This window comes from Grus americana, chromosome 2 (assembly GCF_028858705.1).
Source record: "Grus americana isolate bGruAme1 chromosome 2, bGruAme1.mat, whole genome shotgun sequence".
In the NCBI taxonomy this organism is placed as follows: domain Eukaryota; kingdom Metazoa; phylum Chordata; class Aves; order Gruiformes; family Gruidae; genus Grus; species Grus americana.
In genome coordinates, this window is record NC_072853.1 from 20,234,583 (window position 1) to 20,255,718 (window position 21,136).

Here is a 21,136-nt window from a genome sequence, read left to right on the forward strand (position 1 = left end):
TGCTGGATGAAGTTTGCTGTTGAATGTGCCATCAGGTAGTGGCACACAGCATATGTACATAGGGAAAATGCATTCCTGTGCAATTTTGTAATTAAGAAGTAGGCAGTGACAGCCTGTGCATTTCTGGATGGCTATAGCAATGCAATTTATCTTCAACAGAAGGCAAATAAACTTCCGACTTGAAATAAGCTGGGGAATGTGGGTTTGTCATGTACTGTCTTCCCTGCTTCCCTTTTCCTACATACAAAGTGTAGAAGGAGCTCCTGCGCTTCACACGTAGGTGAGATATAGGAGATATAAGTGAAAAAGAGATAAAGCCTTAGCTGAGGAATGTGATTATCAAAAGCCTGTTTGGGAGGACACAACGATTGGTTTTGAAGATTCCCGATCCCTGCTGTAGATGGTTTAAGGTCGGCTCTGTGCAGGCCCAGCAAGGCTGCTCAGTACTCACGCTCTGTTGTACTTCACTGTCTGCAGGGAGCTGTGGTGGAGCGGTGGCGTGGTGGGAAGGAGCTGTAGACACCCCTTTGCTGAAACCAGCTGGCTGTGCCACTAAGGTGAAAGAGCCCCGCCACTGCATGAAGGGCATGCCAGAGACACACAGACATTGGGGTAGATCCAAGGGTAGAGCAGACTGGGGGTCTGGTCTCTGTCCCATCAATTGATTTATGCAGTTTTCATCAGATGTAATTAATCTGTGCTGTTGCCAAAGGTAATGACTTGTGGTTCTTTGCCTCCATGTCTGAATTGCTGGGGTTTGGGGAACAGCCCAGAATCTCAGTAGTGGCTTTGGGAGATTTCTACATTTTACTCTATAGACCTGTAAAAAGCTGAAAGTATAATTAATGTAAAATCCAAATAAGAGAAATTTGAAGACAACTTATCCTTCAGAAGTATTGCATGTTAACAATCCTCTTGGGTTTTAGGGTTGGAGTTTCTTGAGGTTACTATACAATGAAGCTACCGGCATTTAATCAAATTATCCGGGGTTTATAAAGTATCCTAAATCATAGAACTACCTGATGGAAGTTTATTTAAAGCTTATATCATGGATGTTTTTACAGAGACTGAAGATGCCAGATAAGATAAAGAATTTTGAGACTTGGAGTAGACAAAACTGCCCACAGCTGTGCAAACAGTATAGCGATGGGCACGTATTGGCTATGTTTTGGTACTGCTAGACTACAGAGTTCCTAAAAAAAGCATCATTCTAGCAACTCATAAGCAGATGAAACAGAGGTCATCTTAGAAGGACTCTTCTCAGCATGATAACAACTGAAGCAGCCACTTTACAAATCAAAAACTTGAATGGATTAAAGGAAATGGCTGGTCCGTTTGTTGGTGTAGTGCAATTTCTTACTATAGCTGAAATGGATTGGCTTATAAATTAAAACTCAGAAGTGGGATTGGCAACATGCATATGAATGTGCATCATGTAAGATTTTTGAACACTAAATCTGAGTATTTGGGCGGGCTGGGCTTCAAGATAAATGACCTGTGAGTGGTATTTGTGAACCAGTCGCTTGGTAATGCTTGATTGTTGTTTTTTGGGTGGTTGGTTTGTTGGGGGTTTTTTTGTTTGTTTGTTTGTTTGTTTCTGAACAGGCTGTGTAGCTGGCCTGTGTGCATGAACACAAGGGAAGATGGCTTATTTTATTTTATTTTAACTTTTTTTTGTCTCTGCATGCACTTTGTTGGGAGTCCACTGCTTGGACTTTTTATCCCCAGTGTTTCACATGTGAGTGTTGAACTACTCTCTGTCAGTGACAGCAGGAAGATCTAGGATAAAACTGGTGAATCTGTGAACAGCAAACAGATAATATTTCCTAGGACAATTTGAACAGGGAATGGGAACTTTCCTCTCTGTGTCTATTTCTGTACTTGATTTTTAGGATGGCAGGTGATGGTAGGCTGTGAACAGCAGACAGAAGAGGACAAGGGGAATTAAAAATTTCCAGTTGATAGCAGGTATCCAGAAAGCAAACTATGAGAGATGCCTTTAAAAGCTTCAGGTGGCTGTATGAAGAGAGATGGCTGAGATACCTCTGTGACTGGCAGGTCAGCCCAGCTGGAAAGAAAGTCAATAATGTTCTCAAAATATCTAAGCAACCAAGGCATCCTGAAAACAACATACATGTAATTTATTGATAAAATGGGCTTCTGAATTTGGTAGTCAGTATGCAATGCTGATAATATAGTCACTAAATATTGCGAAATATCTCAACATGTAGGTGATTTCTTGACATTTGTCAGGGTGCTGAAGGAGAATAATATCTAACTGATCTTCACAGTGATTCTCCCTACCATGGTGGTGGGGAAAACAGTACAGAAAATTCTGAAAGTATTCAGCTGGATAGCCATGTAGCAAAAAGTAAAATGTTTTGATCTGTAAGTGAAATAAAAGTCCACTGTCTTTTGAAATAAATGGAATGAAGATAAGTCTTCTGATGCCTAGACTAGAATAATCAGAAGGACATTATATCAATAATGAGACAATGAAATGAGCTGACAAATGAGAGTAGTTTAAGCCTAAAACTATGATATTGAAAATATAATTAAGACCTCAAAAGGAAGTGAAGAAATAGTTTCATAATAAACAGGCAAAATTGTTCACTTATGAGCATAAATTTGGTGAGATTTATACCAAACTCATGGAAGTGAAATGCCACCCTACAGTTAGTCTATCTTCAGAGGAAGAGTTGGGAACATGTGGGTTTTCTGAGTTGGGGACAACTCCAGAGAAAAGGATCCTGAGTGGTTAAGGCCCAGCACCCTGAGAAAGATAGCACTGGGTCTTCTCCTGCCTAACTCCAAAAAATGGCTGCTTCCTACCCAGAGCAGTGTGGTGCTTGGGAAATGGTGTCTTTGTGGTCAAAAAAACTTACATAACACATGAATGTTTGAGGAGAGTAATATGGAGGAAAAGTAAAGAAGTTATATCACTTCTGTATTTGATGCTGGTACAATCCCTTTTCAATTGCTGAGCTCTTTTTTTTGGTGTCCATAAGCCTGTTGATAAAATGGTAAAGGATTGATCAAAGGACTGGATACTATGCCTTGCGGTGAGACATTCTGGAATCTTGCTCTGTTTATCTTGCCCATAAGGAGGCTAAGACTTGACCTGATCAGAGCGTCTGCATTGGGGAAAAAAACATTGAAAAACTGTTAGCAATCTGGCAGGCAAAGATATAAAAAGGTCCAGTGGTTGCTATTTGAAGTTCAAAATTCCACTGCAGATTTTCAACAGTGAGAGTGATTAGCCCCTATGATATCTTAACAAAGGTTGTGGTGGTTTTCTTACCACTGGCAATTTAAAAATCAAGATTGAATGGTTTCTTAAATGATATGTTTTAGTAAAGCACAAGTTTTGTGGCTTCTTTGTACAGGGCATTGGGCTAATTGTTCATAAAAATCCCCTTTGACCTTGAATATCTTAATTCTCTTAAAGACAATGACTAGAGTCAAGCTAGTAATTTTTTCCTTTTTTTTTTTTTGTTATTCAAGTTTTCTGTCCAAAACTTACTTTTGCTTTTACACAGGTATTGTTCTTGACCATCTTCCGTCCATAGCCCATCAGATGGTTTTTAACTATAATGACCTTGCATACAGTGTTAGTACATTGGTATACTATGTAATATTGGTGTATCTGTAAGGCTGTATTCTTTGTTCCATTCTTTTGTACCCTGAAGATATATGCCAAGCATGAGTGTATTTTAGTTGGTTTTATTGAGATATGTATCTGACATCTTTATAGCATTAATCAAATTCAGGATTATGAAATCTACTCTTTCTGCAATAAGTGCAGCTTGTAGTGGTCTTTTAGTTGCTTCTCTCCTCTGAGTCGTGTCTGCATACCGCATGTTTACAGTGATAAGTGTCTTGGAGACTTGCCTGCTCGATCTGAACTAGAATCTAATTACCAGCATTTATGTGGCTGCAAACCCAGTTAGGGCAAGAGTGCTATTAAGCTGGCCATTGTACCAGTGAGCCCAGTTTCTGACTTCAGAGACTTCAAAAGACCAAAGACAGCCAAATAGTGACACAATGACCAGGCAATGAGTGATATTAGGAACATAATGAACATGTTAGCCTTGCCCTCTAAAGAAATTATATTTAGGTACAGTGTTTTTCTACTGCTCATTTCTCTGCCAGGCCCCCCTCTTTCTCCAATTGGTTTTGAATTCATTTGGCCATTCCAGCCTGGTTTTTATGGAAGTGTAAAAATACCAGGTTCTTGTGATGAGCTGAAGCACCAGGTTCAAAAGAGGTTTGTGGCACCTAACAAGTGAGTATACAAGAAAGACTCAGATTAGTAGCAGTTGTTGTGGTATGGGCTGCAAGACAGTAACATCATAGGAAATCAAATGCTCTTAGTTCTCTTGCTTACAGAACAACTTGTATTCTTGTGGGGAACAGGCTAGACTCATTTTGTATTGTTGGTTCCTTTGTGATTTCAAATAGTCATAACAATTCACTTAAAACCGCTTCAGCAATATGGCTTAAACACATTTGATCCAGACAAGAGTTAAAGTAATTAGCTGACATTTGATTTTACTTGATATGGATCCAAACCATGAAACTTTGAACACCCTTAGAGTTCAGAAGTGTTTCGTTCAGTGTTTGGGTACTAGTCTGTGTTCTCAAGTAACCTTTTCAAACTTGGCAAATTTAATCCCAGATTTAAAATGAAAAAGCAACATAGGGAATCAAGTCTATAAATACTTTTTCCTCAAATATAGAGATGCTCTAGAGCATAGTCGTAGAAGCAGCAAGCAGAAGGAATAGAAAATGTGTTATCTGTATAAAGGTGTGTGTTTGTGTGTACGTGTGGTGTTCACACCCACGTACATACTTATGTGGCTGTACAAAACCTTACTCCTGCTGCAAGGACCTTACAGTCTTTACAGGCAGCCAGGGCAGTCATGTGCTTTGAGACCCAGAGGATGGTGCTAACTTAGAGCATGTGTGCATTTTCGGTTTTATGATGTGACGACAGCAGCACTCTGACACTGGTTAACATTTGTGGGCCTTGTGGAAGGAGTGAGTTTCCATGAAGGATTTGGCTGGAGGAAACCTGCCTGCCTGGCACACAGAGCTGAGGAGGGTGTTCCAGGCAGGGTTGAAATAGAGATGAGAAGCATGATGTTTTACATTGCCTATGATGCAGCTGGTAGTTTGGAATGTGACTGACCATGTTTTGTGAGCTTGTAATTTTTTCATGCAGTCTAATACAGAAGGAAAAAGAAGAGGTTATGAAGAAATTCAAAAGGAAGTGTATGGATGCTTCTGCTGAACACAGAGGTGTTCATTTCCTCCTTCAAAGAGCAATTATATGAGAACTGAAAAGCTGTATGTGATAAGAATCCATTGTATTTGCTTTGTTAAGAAACCAAGATGGAAGAGAAGACTTTGGGGCCGGGGGGAATTTCGTAAGATTTTATTATAGCCTGTGTACATAAGGGCAAAAGAGAAAGTTAAGTTGGTATCTTCAAGACGGCATGCCTCTGTGACACAAAAAACAGTGCTATGGAATTTGATTCGTTAAAGTATATGTTCAGTCTCCAAGTAATTTAGTAGTAGAGCATATCATGATTTTCCCCACTTTGGGACAAGTTGAACTGACAGAAAGATTGCAGAAGTCAGTGTCCTTCCCATGAAGCTCTGAAAAGAATATAGGCAAAAACAATGTGGAAGAACACTGATTCTGTGATATACACTTCACAATAACTTACTGTATGCAAAATACCTGGAAATTATTCGGTTTGGTGCCTAAGCAGCACAGTGGGAAGTTTTCAGATTCTTTCATAAAGTTTTCTCTCCGTATTACAACATACAAATCATATTATCTCCCCTTACCATTGTATAATTCTTCAGTGATTTCTTTGTGTGTGCTTAATGTGGTAAAGAAATAAAAGAAAAATATCAGATGCATTTTTAGGTTTTTATTATAACTTTTAACTAGGAGAGCAACAGGGAAAGTCATCACTATGTGACCATTAACTATGTGACCATCTTGAACTCAGTTATCCAAATTCAATGTGTGAGTTTAATAATCATTCATTTAAGTAACAATACATGTGTCACATCTGTAATACCTCATATCTGAGGATTTCAGAGCAGTTTACAAGTTTTGATGAACTGAATCTCACAGCATTCCTACAAGAGGGGAAAAAATGCATAGAAATTACAAATAAGGCTGCTCAGGAGATAAAGAAGGAGAGCAGATGTCATGGTTTGGGGAACCTACATGCTAGTTAAAATTTTGGGATAAATATATGCAACTTACAAAACTGCTATATTATTGAATGCTTTCATATATCTTGTGTTGACCTTAAGCTGTGAAAGATCTGCCATCCATCTCCTAAACAAAGGATAGCACAGGATATTGGAGGAGTATTTTATGCTGTTAGCTCCTTTTCTTGTGAGAGTATGTTAGGACAAAGGATGTAGGACACTATATGGCTGAAGCCCAGAGAAGTCAGCATAATTAAATTTGTCTGCAGAACAAAGGGTTATCAACGAAGACATCTTACCAGAAATAGAAGGAGGAGGTACTTGAGGAGAGTAACATGTGGGCAGTTGTAGATAAAGTTGGACAGTAGAGACAAACTGAGAACCCATTTTGTAGCCAAGAAGCCTGAATTTTAATGAGGGTCAATGAGGGAAGGTGGGCATGAGACCTACATGGACACTACAAATGTATTTTAAGCTCAACATGAGCCGGCAGTGTGCACTTGCAGCCCAGAAAGCCAACCGTGTCCTGGGCTGCATCAAAAGAGGTGTGACCAGCAGGTCGAGGGAGGTGATCCTGCCCCTCTACTCCGCTCTTGTGAGACCCCACCTGGAGTACTGCGTCCAGCTCGGGGGGCCCCAGTACAAGAAAGACATTGACCTGTTGGAGCATGTCCAGAGGAGGGCCACAAAGCTGATCAGAGGGCTGGATCACCTCTCCTCTGAGGACAGGCTGAGAGAGTTGGGGTTTTTCAGCCTAGAGAAAAGAAGGCTCTGGGGAGATCTAATTGCAGCTTACCAGTACCTGAAGGGGCCTACAGGAAAGATGGTGAGGGACTTTTTATCAGAGAGTGTAGTAACAAGGGGCAATGGGTTTAAGCTAAAGGAGGGTAGATTTAGATTAGATGTTAGGAAGAAATTCTTTCCTGTGAGGGTGGTGAGGCACTGGCACAGGTTGCCCAGAGAGGTTGTGGAGGCCCCATCCCTGGAAATGTTCAAGGCCAGGTTGAATGGGGCTTTGGGCATCTGGCCTAGTGGAGGGTGTCCTTTCCCATGGCAGGGGGGTTGGAACTGGATGATCTTTGAGGTCCCTTCCAACCCAAACTGTTCTATGATTCTATGATTCTATTCTACTTAGTTTCCTTTTATGACAAGGTCACCCATCTAGTTGACCAAGGGAAGCCCGTTGTTGTCATTTTTTTTAGATTTCAGTGAAGCCTTCGATACTGTCTCTCACAGTATCCTTCTGGACAAAATGTACATCATACAGCTTGACATAAACATAGTGCGATGGGTGAGCAAGTGGCTGATGGGTCGGGCCCAAAGAATTACGGTAAATGGGGTTACATCAGGCTGGCGGCCAGTCACCAGTGGAGTTCCCCAGGGCTCCATTTTAGGGCCAGTTCTTTTTTAATGTTTTCATAAATGACTTGGATGTAGGACTAGAAGGTGTTGTGAGCAAGTTTGCAGATGACACCAAATTGGGAGGAGCTGTTGATTCTGTCGAGGGTGGAGAGGCCTTGCAGAGAGATCTGGACAGATTGGAGAACTGGGCAATCACCAGCTGCATGAGGTTTAACAAGGACAAGTGCCGGATTCTGCACCTGGGAAGGGGCAGCCCTGCCTATACATACAGACTGGGCGATGAGACGCTGGAGACCAGCCATGCTGAAAGAGACTTGGGGGTCTTGGTCGACAGCAAGTTGAACGCGAGTCAACGGTATGCCCAGGCTGCCAGGAAGGCCAACCGTATCCTGGGGTGCATCAAGCATGGCATTGCCAGCTGGTCTAGGGAAGTGATTGTCCCACTCTACACTGCGCTGGTGCAGCCTCACTTCGAGTACTGCATGCAGTTTTGGGCGCCACAGTACAAAAAGGACATAAAACTATTGGAGAGCATCCAAAGGAGGGCAACGAAGATGGTGAAGGGTCTAGAGGGGAAGACGTATGAGGAGAGGCTGAAGTCCCTTGGTTTGTTCAGTCTAGAGAAGAGGAGACTGAGGGGAGACCTCATCGTGGCCTACAGCTTCCTCACGACGGGGAGCAAAGGGGCAGGTGCTCATCTCCTCCCTCTGGCTACCAGTGATAGAACCCGAGGGAACGGCATGAAGCTGCAACAAGGGAGGTTTAGGTTGGATATTAGGAAAAGTTTCTTCACTGAGAGGGTGGTCGGGCACTGGAACAGGTTCCCCAGGGAAGCAGTCATAGCACCGAGCTTGACTGAGTTGAAGAAGTGTCTGGACAATGCTCTCAGTCATATGCTCTGATTCGGCTGGTCCTGTGTGGAGCCAGGAGTTGGACTCAATGATCCTTATGGATTCCTTCCAACTCAGGGTATTCTATGATTCTATGATCCTATTTGCTCCAGAGCCTAATCCCTACTCCCTGAGCCACACTATTGAGAATAATAGCCTTTAGCTATATCCATGCTGTTCAGCAATTGGCCTGGCCCTGAATCATAATCATATACGTGCTGTGTATGAGATCCTGACTTCAGCTGATTCAAACTCCAGAAAAATGCTTAGAGTGGTGAATAAATTCAGGCATCTCACATCTTTTCCTTTTTTCCTTTTAATTCTTTTGTTATAGTACAGGCTTCCCCAAGGAACCTTGAACAAGCTGGACATACAGATTTACTGAGAGTGAGATGCAAGGAGACTAAAAGGCAATTCAGAAGTCTACAGGATTGCCTACCATGTGTTAAGCAACAATTGCTTTGGAGTACATGGTCAGATATTATTTGATGTGGTTACAGATAGGCAATCCCTGCTGACAGTGAGATGAGGGATCCAGGCCTAGCACATCATCTGTTTGTTTCTCTTCTTGTATGTCTTTGAAGATGTGGATTGTGAAAGAATAGTTGTAAGATGAACTGTAGGAAAAGTTATATCTAAGGTCTTGTGGGCAACAGGAGATGGGAACTGGTTTAGGAGTATAAGGCAGTTGGTCTGGCAGGGTGTGTCATTAGAAAAGGGTGAACAGAGAGCCAAAGAATCATACATATACCATAGAGGGTAAAGATGCTATTCCCAATCAAGAGGATATCACCAGGTGAGCCTGGTGCCAAAGGACTCCAACACTCAGAAAGTGTCCCACTGGCTGAGCTGTTTCACACCAGATTGCTTGGCTTCTCGTCCTGCCTGCCACCCACTAGCATTATTTTGTACAAGATCTAAGTTGAATGCTGTCATGCTGAACTTGGTGAGGCATGTGGGGGGGACTGGAGCAGAGAGGGAGTGGGAATGTGGTGTGCAGATGTGTGAAGGTGAGAGTAAAGCTTATCAGCTACTGGTTCCAGAGGGTGGTGGGCTTTTCCTTTTTTCTGTTCCTGGCTCTGCTGATGAAGTCATCCATTGAACAACCTCAATTATCCATCCATACAAGATAAAAGTACTAGAGTACTATGTTAGGGTGTGAATACATTTAAATATTTTAAAATATAACAATCAAGCATAGTCCTTCCCTTGTTGGCCAGCTGCTCTTGGGGTGGCCTCTATTAAAAAGCTCTTGGGACCCCACAGACACTTTCCTTCTGCTGCATAATATTTTTCTTTTTTTCCAACAAACCAGGTTTGAACTGCAGATTTCTGTGAAGTCCTGTAGCCAATTTAATATTTAAAACAGACCTGTTAAGTTATGCTGGTTTCAGGAATGTCTTGAGCCATCCTCCCTCTGCTAACCTGCTGTGCTGACTCAGCGCCTGAGAAGGAGTTGACAGCCCATGGGGACAGGGGAGTGTTCTGCAACTCTGCAGAAAGACAGGATAATAAAAGCTCATAAGGGCAGAGAGTGATGCAGCTAACGTTTGTGTTGCATTATCAGCCAAGTAATTTAAAACAAAAAAAGAAGAAAAAAGCAAACAAAAAACCCCCCAAAAACCCCAAACAAAACAAAACAAAGCAAAACAAAAAACCCAAACCATAATCCAGAAAACAGAGTTGAAGGTACAGCAACTGGTGACGTAAAATGGTAATCTGCACTAAAAGTCCTGCTTCGGTGATATCTGTGCATATACTTTTCAACCCATTTTGGGTAGAAACTTGTAGAAAAAGGCTCTTAGAAGTTAAAACTGCTACTCTTTTTTTTTTTGGAAATAATCATCTTGACATTCTCATTAGAAAGACCAAGAAGAGAGTGCAAGAAGACAGCTGTTGTCTGAGAGCGATGGGACAGCAGGTGTTGCTAGTGCTGTACCTGTTCTGCAGAGAGTTCTCTGCTCTTAATACTGCTCTCTTTACAAGTCAGAAATTGCATTAGTGTGGTTGCTGAATTTCCATGGACATATAATTCCAGGTGCATATATCAGGGTGCTGATGTTCTTATATTTTGTTGCTGTTGTGTGCTTATGTCCCCAGCTTCAAAATAGGATTCAGCACTTGGGCTTTACTTACAGTATACTGGTGAGCTTTATATAGCTTGGTCTCTGCTTGCCTGTACCTTTATTTTAAGTGTGTGTAAATTCATTAAATTGTCCTACATATAATTAAAAATACAGAGATTGCGTCTCATTTTATTCACTTACTAGTGCAGATGTACGAGAGTGAGTGCACTTTCAGAACTTTCCTTTCAAAACTACTTGTAATCATGCCATAGATAAGTAACACTTTAGAGGGAAGAGGACCTCCAGCCAAAATAGTTTCCAAATGATCTTAAAGTGTAATTTACCTTCTTATTTTGCAGCTAGCTATGGACCAAATCCAATTTGCAAAGGCTGTTTATCTTGTTCAAAGGATAATGGGTGCATCAGATGCCAACACAAGTTATTCTTCTTCCTGCGAAGAGAAGGAATGAGACAATATGGTGAATGCTTGCATTCCTGCCCATCAGGGTACTACGGACTCCGAACGCCAGATATGAACAGATGTTCAAGTGAGTTTTTTCGAACCCTTACATTCACTTTTGTAGAAAGGCCATAATTCACGCTCAGTTTTTATGATGAAACATGATGGTATTTTCACAGATGTCTCAAGATCATCATCAAACTTCTTTGTTAAAGAATGTCCCAGCTCATTCCAAGATATGTAACATTCGGTGGATTAAGTAGTTGATGCATTAACCTAGTTTTTATTGTTGTTGTTATTTTTATGGTTATTATTGCTGTAATTAGAAGGGAAATTTAGGAAAGAATGATGATTTAAGCAGCTATTCCTAGTTTTAACAAAAAAATTCCTACTATATGAAAATAAAAAGGATTAAACATTAATTTAACAGTGCCTCATGTAGGTACTAGTCAGTATATGCACTAATATATGGGTGGGCTTCTTGTCATGTTTTTTGTTCCCACACAAATTTCAGGTGACCAGACACCTCACACCAGACATGCTTTAATATGTAAGTGTTGCTATTTTAATAAAACAGATGTACTATTAAAAACAAAAAAACAACCTTTCACTTTTAGTACTGCATTTTATTTGGAAATTTACAGCCTGCTAATGTGCAACAAGATTCCCTGTTTGCATGTCTGTGCCTAGAAGCACAACTGTTAAAATCAGCGAGTGCTCTGGTATCTCTACACATTATTTCACCACTGTCTGGCAGTTGTGCCTATTTGTATCGATTTTTCCATATGTTTGTATGTGGCGTATTACCCATATGGATTATTAATCATTGCTATTACCTCTAATTTGTATTTATGGGGATTTTTTTTTTTTTTTGTATGTGTGTCATAGTCTAACCAGAATTAGGTCACCGAACCTAAGAACCTGAAGTGAGAAATAGCTTTTCTTCACTTCCCGGAACAATCCAGTGTCTGTTAAATGCACGGCACTCTCCCCCTCGGCACTGCGGCACGTCACCGGGGCACACGGCGTTGTGAGAAAGCGGGTGCGGGCTTTCACATCGCGCGTGATCTTGAGGCCCACGTGAGGTCACTCCACGGCAGTCTGGGCTGGATGAGGAGCACCCGCGGCCGTGCTTGGCCCCATCCCAGCCCGTGCAGTGCCATCCTGCCTCTTTCCCCTCATGCCCTGCGCAGGCTCTGTGGATGTGGTATTCTTCGCATTACGTTCCCAATTGCTGTGTAACATTGCCGAGTGCTGCCTAATCTATACCAGGTGGCTAGGCTTTGATGAAAAATTAAATGAGACCAGTATATGGTTTATGTGTCCCTTCTGTAAAGTAATTTAGGATCTTGGCCTTAATTTTCGTAACACATTTGTGAATTCAGGAACTCGTCCACTTTAACTTTCAAAACTGGTCCGTAAAAACTTGCCCATGTAAAAACGTTCTCGAATATAGTTACATCTTTGGGAAAGAGATGAATTTGTCTATATTAGCCTGTACTACGCTTGTGAAATAGGAAAAGTAGTCATGCTGTCAGTCTTTCTTTACTTTCTGAAAAAGAAAAAAAAAATTATTTGCAGGAGGTAGATGGTGAATTCAATATAACTTTTTTCAGTTTTACCATTTACAGAAAATCGTCTTTTCCCCTGAATTACAGGATTGGTTTTGAAAATAAATGCAAGTTCTGTCTAACTGGTATTGGCATGTGTTGAGCGCTGAATATTTAACTCACCCTCATGCCTTTGGGAGCCTCCCCCTGTAAGAATAATGATGCAGTTGCATTTATTGTCCAGTCCTGGTTCTCCTCCAATGATTTTTGTATTGTATATTTTTATGTTAGTGTAACTGCCAACTGGTGTGTTTATAAATCACATCTTTGTTTTTTTCTTGGTTTGGTGATCTTGCATGGCAGATACATTGCATTGTGGACACACAGACATTTTGTGGATTGAAGTTGAGTTAAAATAAACATTCTTAAAGAATAGAATAAGTTTCTTCCTGCTTGATGTTAGATGCTTTTAGGTATGCTTAGTACAGACTTCATTGCTCAGATAGTACTATCTCAGCTAAAAATAATAAAAATTCTGGCTATGTTAAAATCCTTCTGGGAGTTACAGGGCTTGAATTACATAAGTTGAAATGATTTCTGCCCTATTAACGTCTTTATAGGCACAAAAGCTATTTAACATTTTATTACTGGAACACTTGCCCATTTTTCTTAGAGAAACTATAGAACATATTTTTATGGAAAATGTTGACATGATTTTAAAAGCCAAACATAGTTCTTGCCAAATGTAACACAATAAATACCACAGCCAAGTGCAGGAGCTCTAAAATGATGGAAATTTTGAATTTCAAGACTAATTTTCTTTTCTACATGTAAGCGGTATGTGTTTCTTGAATTTGCTAAGTGGTTCTAGACTGTTTTTCTAGTAACAGTGAATCATGTAATTTTAAGACAGCTTGTCTCTAGAAATCAATGTAGAGTTTCCTGCTGGAGATGATTTTCATTTTGAACACTGCAGTATGAGAATGCAGTACATTTGGACATGAAATTGGAAAGTGTTGAGTCTCGTCTGTAGAAGAGCGCCCAAGAGAAGAGCTACACTTTGTTAATTTTCTAAGAAATTTTAATAATTAATGACTTTCAACTGAACTGCTCCAACAAGAAATAATCTCATGAGAAAAAACCCAAAACTGAATTAAAGAGTCAGATGAAATCTGTCACCTGGGTGGTTGGTTTAACATTGGTCTGATTAATGGATCAAGCCTATCTTGAACCTTTCAACTTAGTCTGTATCCATAGCAACCCCTACAATTTTAGGGGGAGGAAGCACTCAGAGTTTAGAAATTACAGCTCCCTTCAGCTTTGCTTGGCTACTCCATTTGTTTAGGTTCACCTTCTTTCTCACAGGAGGGCCCAACATTGCTAAAATTGTAGTTTCCCCTTCCATGTGCCTTCAGTAAAAACAAGATGGAGAAGGTTTTAAACAAATTGAGCATTTATTATACATGTGTAGTTAATTCACTGTATTAAGGAAGGTAATGATTTTTTTGAACTTTGTTACAAAATAGCAAGACATCATTAATGTATCATGGCTTGACTATTTCTTATGTAGTATAGCAGAGCATATGACCACCTGAGACTGTTGTAGTCAGTGCAATTGTAACAGTCTGTCAGGGAGTTCAAGTAGCAGAGGGGCAGCACTATTTACTTTAAATAAAATAATTTTTCTACCTTTTTAGAAATAGTTTTCATTACCTTTGTGTTTATTTCCTTCATATATGGCTTTATCTTTTAAAACCAAGCTTAATATAGCATTTGGGATTTTGAAAATGAAGTTGGATGGCCAGAAATTGAGGTCTACCTGTCATTATTTTACAGGCATTTGTTTTTTTTCCTTATCTCTTCCACTCTTTTTTCCTCCATCAAGTGGATTTGGATTTTTTTTTTTAATTTGGATTTTTTTTCTTTTTTGGCCTTACTTGATACTTTAACAGAAGAGTTTTGTTCCATCCGTCTGGCAAAAAAAGTCATCATAGTGCTTTGAATTAAGATTTATTAAATCTGTAGTCAATTTACATTTAATAGGGTAATTGTACATTTGTAAAGTACTAATTGAAAACACTGTGGTTTGGCATTTATTTAAAAGATTTCAACTAATAATGAATCAAAATTAGAACATACTGGAAATGTATCACCAAGTGTTTACTAAGTAAATTTATTTAAAAACATATTCTCACTATAGTATTTTACAATCAGCATGTTGTATTCCAGAACCGTTACGGTGAAGTGGCTGTGTGTATCATTCTCTAGCATCCACGTTCAGCCCCTGCTGAAGTTGTAGCTTAAAAATCTTTGTATAATAATGATAATAAACCTGCAGCTACCTAAGCCACATCTGCTAAGGAGGTTAAATAGCTAGCTATTCCCTTGTAGGCTAAAGCTCTTTTGCTTTATGATTTTCCTCCTCTCCTTACTATCTCCTCAATGTCTTCCCTGAATGGGTTCTGCAAGTGATATTCCATCCCTTACAGAACTGCTTCCGTCATATCTGCCTTCAGCTCCCCGTCTCTGTCTCCTGCTCTTGTTAGCACTAGCACAGTCTTTGTCCCTCGTGTGCCCGTGTGTCCTCAAGGCGAGTTACGAAACATGTAGTCTGTCTGGATTTTTGAAGTCTCTCCCAGCTCAGGAAATGCAGGAGAGGATTAGCACAGAAGGTGGTGTGGGTCGATGGCAGACTGGTGTGGAGTGACAACGGACGCGCCAGGATGGCAGGGTGAAGTTAAGTCTCTAGCGCCAATGCTGTTTTACTGAGCGGCAGAGGGATGGGAGCGGGAGTTGGAAGGAGTGAGTGTGGTGGGTGTGAGGACAGTCTGGGGATAGGTGAAGTTAGGACGTTCTGGGTTGGAAGAGGCAGAGAGATCTAAGACAAGAAGAGTAGGAAGCTGTGAGTCAGAGCTCAGTATGAAAGAGCAAGGTAGGTACTTTGGACCCAGCAACAGTTTGTCACACCCCAGGATTACCAACCTCACAAGTTATGGGCCCAGAGGCTCCTTTGGAATGGTGACTTAATCGAAAGACTGATTTTGACCTTGGAAAGGAAAACCCTGACTGTAGAGGATCATCATCTCCTATTACTTTGTCATCTTAAACACAGGGGACACCTCAAGCAAGAACCCAATTGCAGTGCAAAGACTACCAAGCCCTTCAATTTAGGAATTCCACGTTTCCTTCCTCAGCTTCAGTCTGCAGCTTCCCTTTGCAAAACATGATCATTATGTCTCCATCCTGAAGGTGTTCGGTACAGTTCTCTTTCTAACGCTGCTGGTTGCTGGCTTCCACTCATGCAGATCCTCTCATGTGTTCTCACTGCCCTTTCCCATACTCAACTGCTCTTCGCTGGTGTCTGCGTTTCATGCGGAGCAAACTTGCTGTGAATCGTTGCTATTATTAACATTACTAGGACTTGACCAGCGGTTTTTTCTGCTATAGGTACTACAAAATATTTTTGTTATGAAGGGAGTTGTGGCTGAATATTTAATCATATTGATCATCTTTAGAAAGGAACAATGTGACAATGGAATAGGGATCTTTCACAAAGGCAAAATAAGGCTCACATAAATTTTTCAAGAATATGCATATCAATAAAAATACTTTCCAAATGAGTAACCACTTTTAAAAGTTGAGATAGACATCTTTTGACCTTAAAATTCATCATATTGCACTTCGTATGCTAATATAGTAACCTTCTTCTTGTAAAGGTATGTTAAAATATGAAGCACATGCATCTCATTATGGAACATTTTATGCTTTATTTTGAGCTTCAAATTACATTTCCCTACAATTCAGCTTATTCTGTTTTATAAACTGGTGATAAGTTTTACAATGGAAGGATAGTATTTGTTTTGGTAATGTTATGCTCTCTGTAATTATAGTGCAGAATTAAGCTGTTTACAGGAGCACATAGTCTTTTTTTACAGGAACAAAGCATATGCACCTGCATATAAATTTAATTCAATGTCTGAATTTGTAATTTGAACTCCTGGGCTTTTGATTTCTTCTCTAAAATACAGGTTTGTCAATTCTTTAATGCTTATTTTAAAAGAAGAATGAGTAGGAGTGGCTTATCATGACTGTCAGGAAGCCAAAGCAGGTCAGGAAGATCTTTCAATATCACTGTGGTTCATCTGCTTAAAATGTATCTCTAATTTGGGCATTATTTGTAATCTGGGCTTTCTCTTTCCAGAGTTCTTTAATGCACCATTTATGCAGTTTTTTTATAAATAGTCTAAGTTTCATCCACGTCAATCAGATTTGTGCTTTTTCTGCTATTTAAATGGCAGAGAAACATTTAGGCGATATAAATGAGATTACGAAGCCTAAATACAAATATATTATTCCTGGCTAGCTAAATGCACTTTTTACAGACCAGATTGGTTGCCCTAGCCTTGACTGAAACATGGTTCATAGCTATTACTTTTTGAAAAAATCTGGTGTATGTGCAAAAGCACTTCAGAAGAAAATTATTTCTGAAGTGCCCTGGGGGGTTAGAGCTCACTGAAAATTAAGGAAAAGGGGATTTTAGCTCCTAAGCCCTTGCCACTCTATTTCCGTACGCAAAATTAAAGATGTTTTAAATTTCTGTCTTCAGATTCTTTTCTGACAATGTTTTTTTTGATGGGGATATTATGTCTTTTTTCTTTTTCTCCTCTGCAGAACCAAAGAATTTGGTCTTTCCTTTCTGTAGGTTTCCTGTCCCTTGACTGAGGAGTGCCACAGTGTTAGCTCATGGAGTTACATTTCTTTCTCGAGCATATTCTGTAACTGCTTTCACCTGTACATACTGTAATCTACCCTTGCGCTGCACTGAAATGCCAATCATTCACGTTCTTACTCTCCTGTCAGCCTAAATTAAGAGACTGCACAGCATGAATAGACTTTCCATTGGAGAAAGGATATATCTTGTCCCATAAATCAACATTTCAGAGCTCTGCCGAAGGGATAAGTTGTTGTTTTGCTTCGTTTTGTCTAAACACTGAAGATACTTGAGCAGGGTGCTTCTGTCTAATTTCAGCCCAACTTAGCTTCACCAGACAAAGTAGTAACTTCTCTTCTACCCTCTCCCCTGAGAGGTTAAGTCGTGGAGCTGTGAATTTATAACCACTCCTGTGACAGTGTGAGATCGAAAATAGACTTCTAGAAAGTTAGCTTTTCTAACTTTTGGAGTGCTGCTCTTCAGTTCTTACTTTTCCCTTTATAAATATGTATTTATCAAGAAAGATTATATTTCTTTAGGGTTTTTAATATTACTTTTGCCTGTTAAAGTGATTGCAGTGAGCTCTGGTCTATCCGATGGGATAAGAAAGTTATCAGTTTAAAACTGCCCTTGCGGAAGCAGTTAGGACCTTTGCCATGGATTTCAGTGAGGTCAGAATGTTCTTTTAGCATTCACATACAAGTCTTGTGGGAAGTACGATGTAACACTTTAAAAAATGTCATCTGTTTAGAAATAGGCTGTACTAATCAGACATACCAGCAGATTTCTGTGGGTCTCCCTGTGTGCTTTTTGTAGTCCAGTTATGTGAGGACGGTACCAGATTAAGATGTTCAGTCTTCATATGGGGATGGCTTTCAAGGGTGTTTTATACCTTTCGTGTGGAAGGATGGGTGCAAATATTTGACTTTCTGACTTTCCGAAGATAGAAACACTGGGAAGAAAATATGAGATTGTGCTAGAAGAGCTGTTGTAAGAGTGTTGTGATGAGTCTGAGAGGTCTTGGCTATGTAGAGGGTAGCAGAGCCGGTGAGATATGAGGAGACGTGATGCTGAGCAGGAATAGAAGGCATTTGAGGTCTTGTAGGAAGCAGACCCCTGATGAGACACTGCAAACTGAATACAAGGGAGGGAAGAGGTAGGGAGTCACAAGTGTCTTCCCCTAACCTACAGACCTCTTGTTGTTAGCTAAATGGGAACAGCAGCAATGAAGCACCCTTTACTTCTTCACTCTCAGGTTCTGAAGATTAAGCTTCCAACCTTGTCATTGTTGCCCTGCAAGTATGGTAGGCCTGCCAAAGGTATGTGATTGCTCTTTGGGGTGGTTCTACACAACTGAATTTATCAATTCTTTCTCCCTTCAACATCAATCTTATCTTTCTCCATGCCTCCAAAGCTTCCACTTCTAGCCCACCTCTCCTTACTGCTTCTGAAACCTCCCAGGCAGTTACACTTGTCTATCTGGAAACCTCTAGTGGGCACCATTTTCTGTTTATTTTTAGAGAATAGAAATCAAAGCATTTCTGAAGAATACTGTGGGTTATGCAATATCTATTTCTTTCCTCTAAAATGCTCCTTGGGTCTAAAATCTTTGCTATGCTCAAGTGTTTTGATCTTGTTTCCTTTGGGGTTTTTTTAGTGTTGTAAACTTCTAGGTAATCTTTTAAGTGGAATAAAAAGAATGCAGCATGGTTTAGCTACTGAAATTATTCAGAAAATGAAAGCACTGAACTGGTGAGAAAAGCAATTGGATCTATAGATAGTAAATTGAAGTAATAAAATGGCTTTTGACAAGAACCTTCTGCAGATTAAAAAAAAAATAAAAATCTCTTTTGTTCCAGTTTATTGTAATCATATCAGTAAACTAACTAGTTATTTTAAAGGTAAACTGAAGGGTTTAGAAAGGGGTTTTGAAAGGTAGGAAAGATTTTGCTTTTCTTCTCCAGAGTTAGGCATAAGATGCTGAGTTCAGAAAGTTCAAAGGGTGGCAATCAATCAGAAGCAAGCAGTTCAGGTCATTAACTTTAAAAAACATTTCCTTGGTTTTTATTATATTATTTTGTGTAAAGGCTAAACCAATTTTTTACAATGCTGGTTTTCTTAATTATTGTATGTTATGTCAAACAGCTCTTCCGTAGGTTTCATACTAGATTGTTCATTTATTATCCAATTGTCATGGTTTAACCCAGCAGGCAGCTAAAACAACCACACAGCTCTTCACTCACTCCCCCATCCCAGTGCGATGGGGGAGAGAATTGAAAATGGAACAGGAAAAAAATCTTGTGGGTTGAGATTAAGACAACTTAATAGGGCAAAAAAAGGAAGATGATGACAATGATAATGATGATTATAATAATAATAGTAGTAATATACAAAATAAGTGATGAACAGCCCAATTTCTCACCACTCGAAGTTGATGCTCCACAAGGCCCTGAGCTGTCCTGCTTCCCGGCTCACCCCCTCGTTATATACAGAACAGGACATCATATGGTAGGGAATATCCCTTTGGTCAGTTTGGGACAACTGTCCTGGCCGTGTCCCCTCCCAGCTTCCTGGGCGCCGCCCACCTTCTCCTTGGCAGGGCAGGATGAGAAGCTGAGAAGTCCTTGACTGCTTGGCAACAACTAAAAACACCAGCGTGTTCTCAACATTATTCTCATCCTAAATCCAAAACACAGCACTATACCAGCTGCTAGGAAGAAAATTAACTCTATCCCTGCCAAAACCAGGACATCAATTTATTATTTAAACAACAGAATGCAAAAAAAATTTCAAATTCTGCAATTCTCCGTTAAGACTTATATTTAATAAAATATACACAGTTAGTGATGCTGATTACCCATAAAAAGATACAAAATTTGACACAATTATATTTAGTTCCAAGCCAACGTATCTTAATATTCATAATGGAGTATCAATGTTCTTTAAGAGTCCAACTAAAAATGTGTATGCTTTCTTTCTCTCTCTTTCCATGTTGGTATATTTAGCTGTAAAAGCAAAAGAATTTAAAGAATTCATTTATTCTAACTTACTAACCTCAGTCACAGTTAAAATAATTTATTAATAGCACTTTTATAAAAAATAAAAAAGAAAATGTGCCCCATAAGCATTTAAACAATATAATAAAATTAAGCTAGGCACTAAAGGTAATAAACTCTTTAAAAATGTCTTTCTTTTCTAACCACTCCTATGATAGGTAGTAATTGGAAATAGACTTCTAGAAAGTTAGCTTTTCTAACTTTTGGAGTGCTCCTCTTCTTTAGTTCTTTAGTTTAGTTTATTTAAATTTTATAAAAAAGTCCCTGCAAGACAGAAAGCTGCACCAGCACCATTCGTGATTTGAAAGAGAGTGTATGGAGGATGTCAAAAAGGAGTAGTTGTCGATCCCAGCTGATCTTCAGCTACGGTGTGGTCTATTATTGAGTTAAATTATCATTACAGTTAGCACCCATTAACCCCAAGCATTGTGCTGACTATCACTCTGCTGAATTAATGTTTTAATTTCAGAATTCTTAAAGTATTCCTAATAATTTTTCAGTATTTCCCCCTAAATTGCATCTAATAGAGATTAAATAATAGGTATTTCATGTTTGGACTAATTTATCTTCATAGGAAAAAAAATTGAAACTAAACTGCCTTGGTGAGAACTCCACCCAGCCTTAACCCAGGAGCCCCTACTAATGCTTCCAAAATATAATTGTCATGGCAAGGACTCTACCGTGATAGAAAAAAAAAACTGGCATAGAAGGCAAAGCAAAAGATATAAATAGGATGAGAATTTTGAAGTAAGATCAAGAAACTGAAAGAAGATTGATTAGTTCATTTAATGTTTAAATATGGGGTAT

At 39.6% G+C, this 21,136-nt stretch overlaps 1 protein-coding gene across 3 annotated transcripts in view; it reads left to right on the top strand.

The window, feature by feature from the left end:
• The window catches only part of RSPO2 (R-spondin 2), a 118,938-nt gene that overhangs the window by 48,226 nt on the left and 49,576 nt on the right, over positions 1–21,136 (top strand). For all 3 annotated transcript variants that reach the window (XM_054816373.1, XM_054816372.1, XM_054816374.1), the window contains one exon: positions 10,912–11,100. In XM_054816373.1, the coding sequence (XP_054672348.1) occupies positions 10,912–11,100 (189 nt within the window). The remainder of the gene's footprint in view (positions 1–10,911; positions 11,101–21,136) is intronic.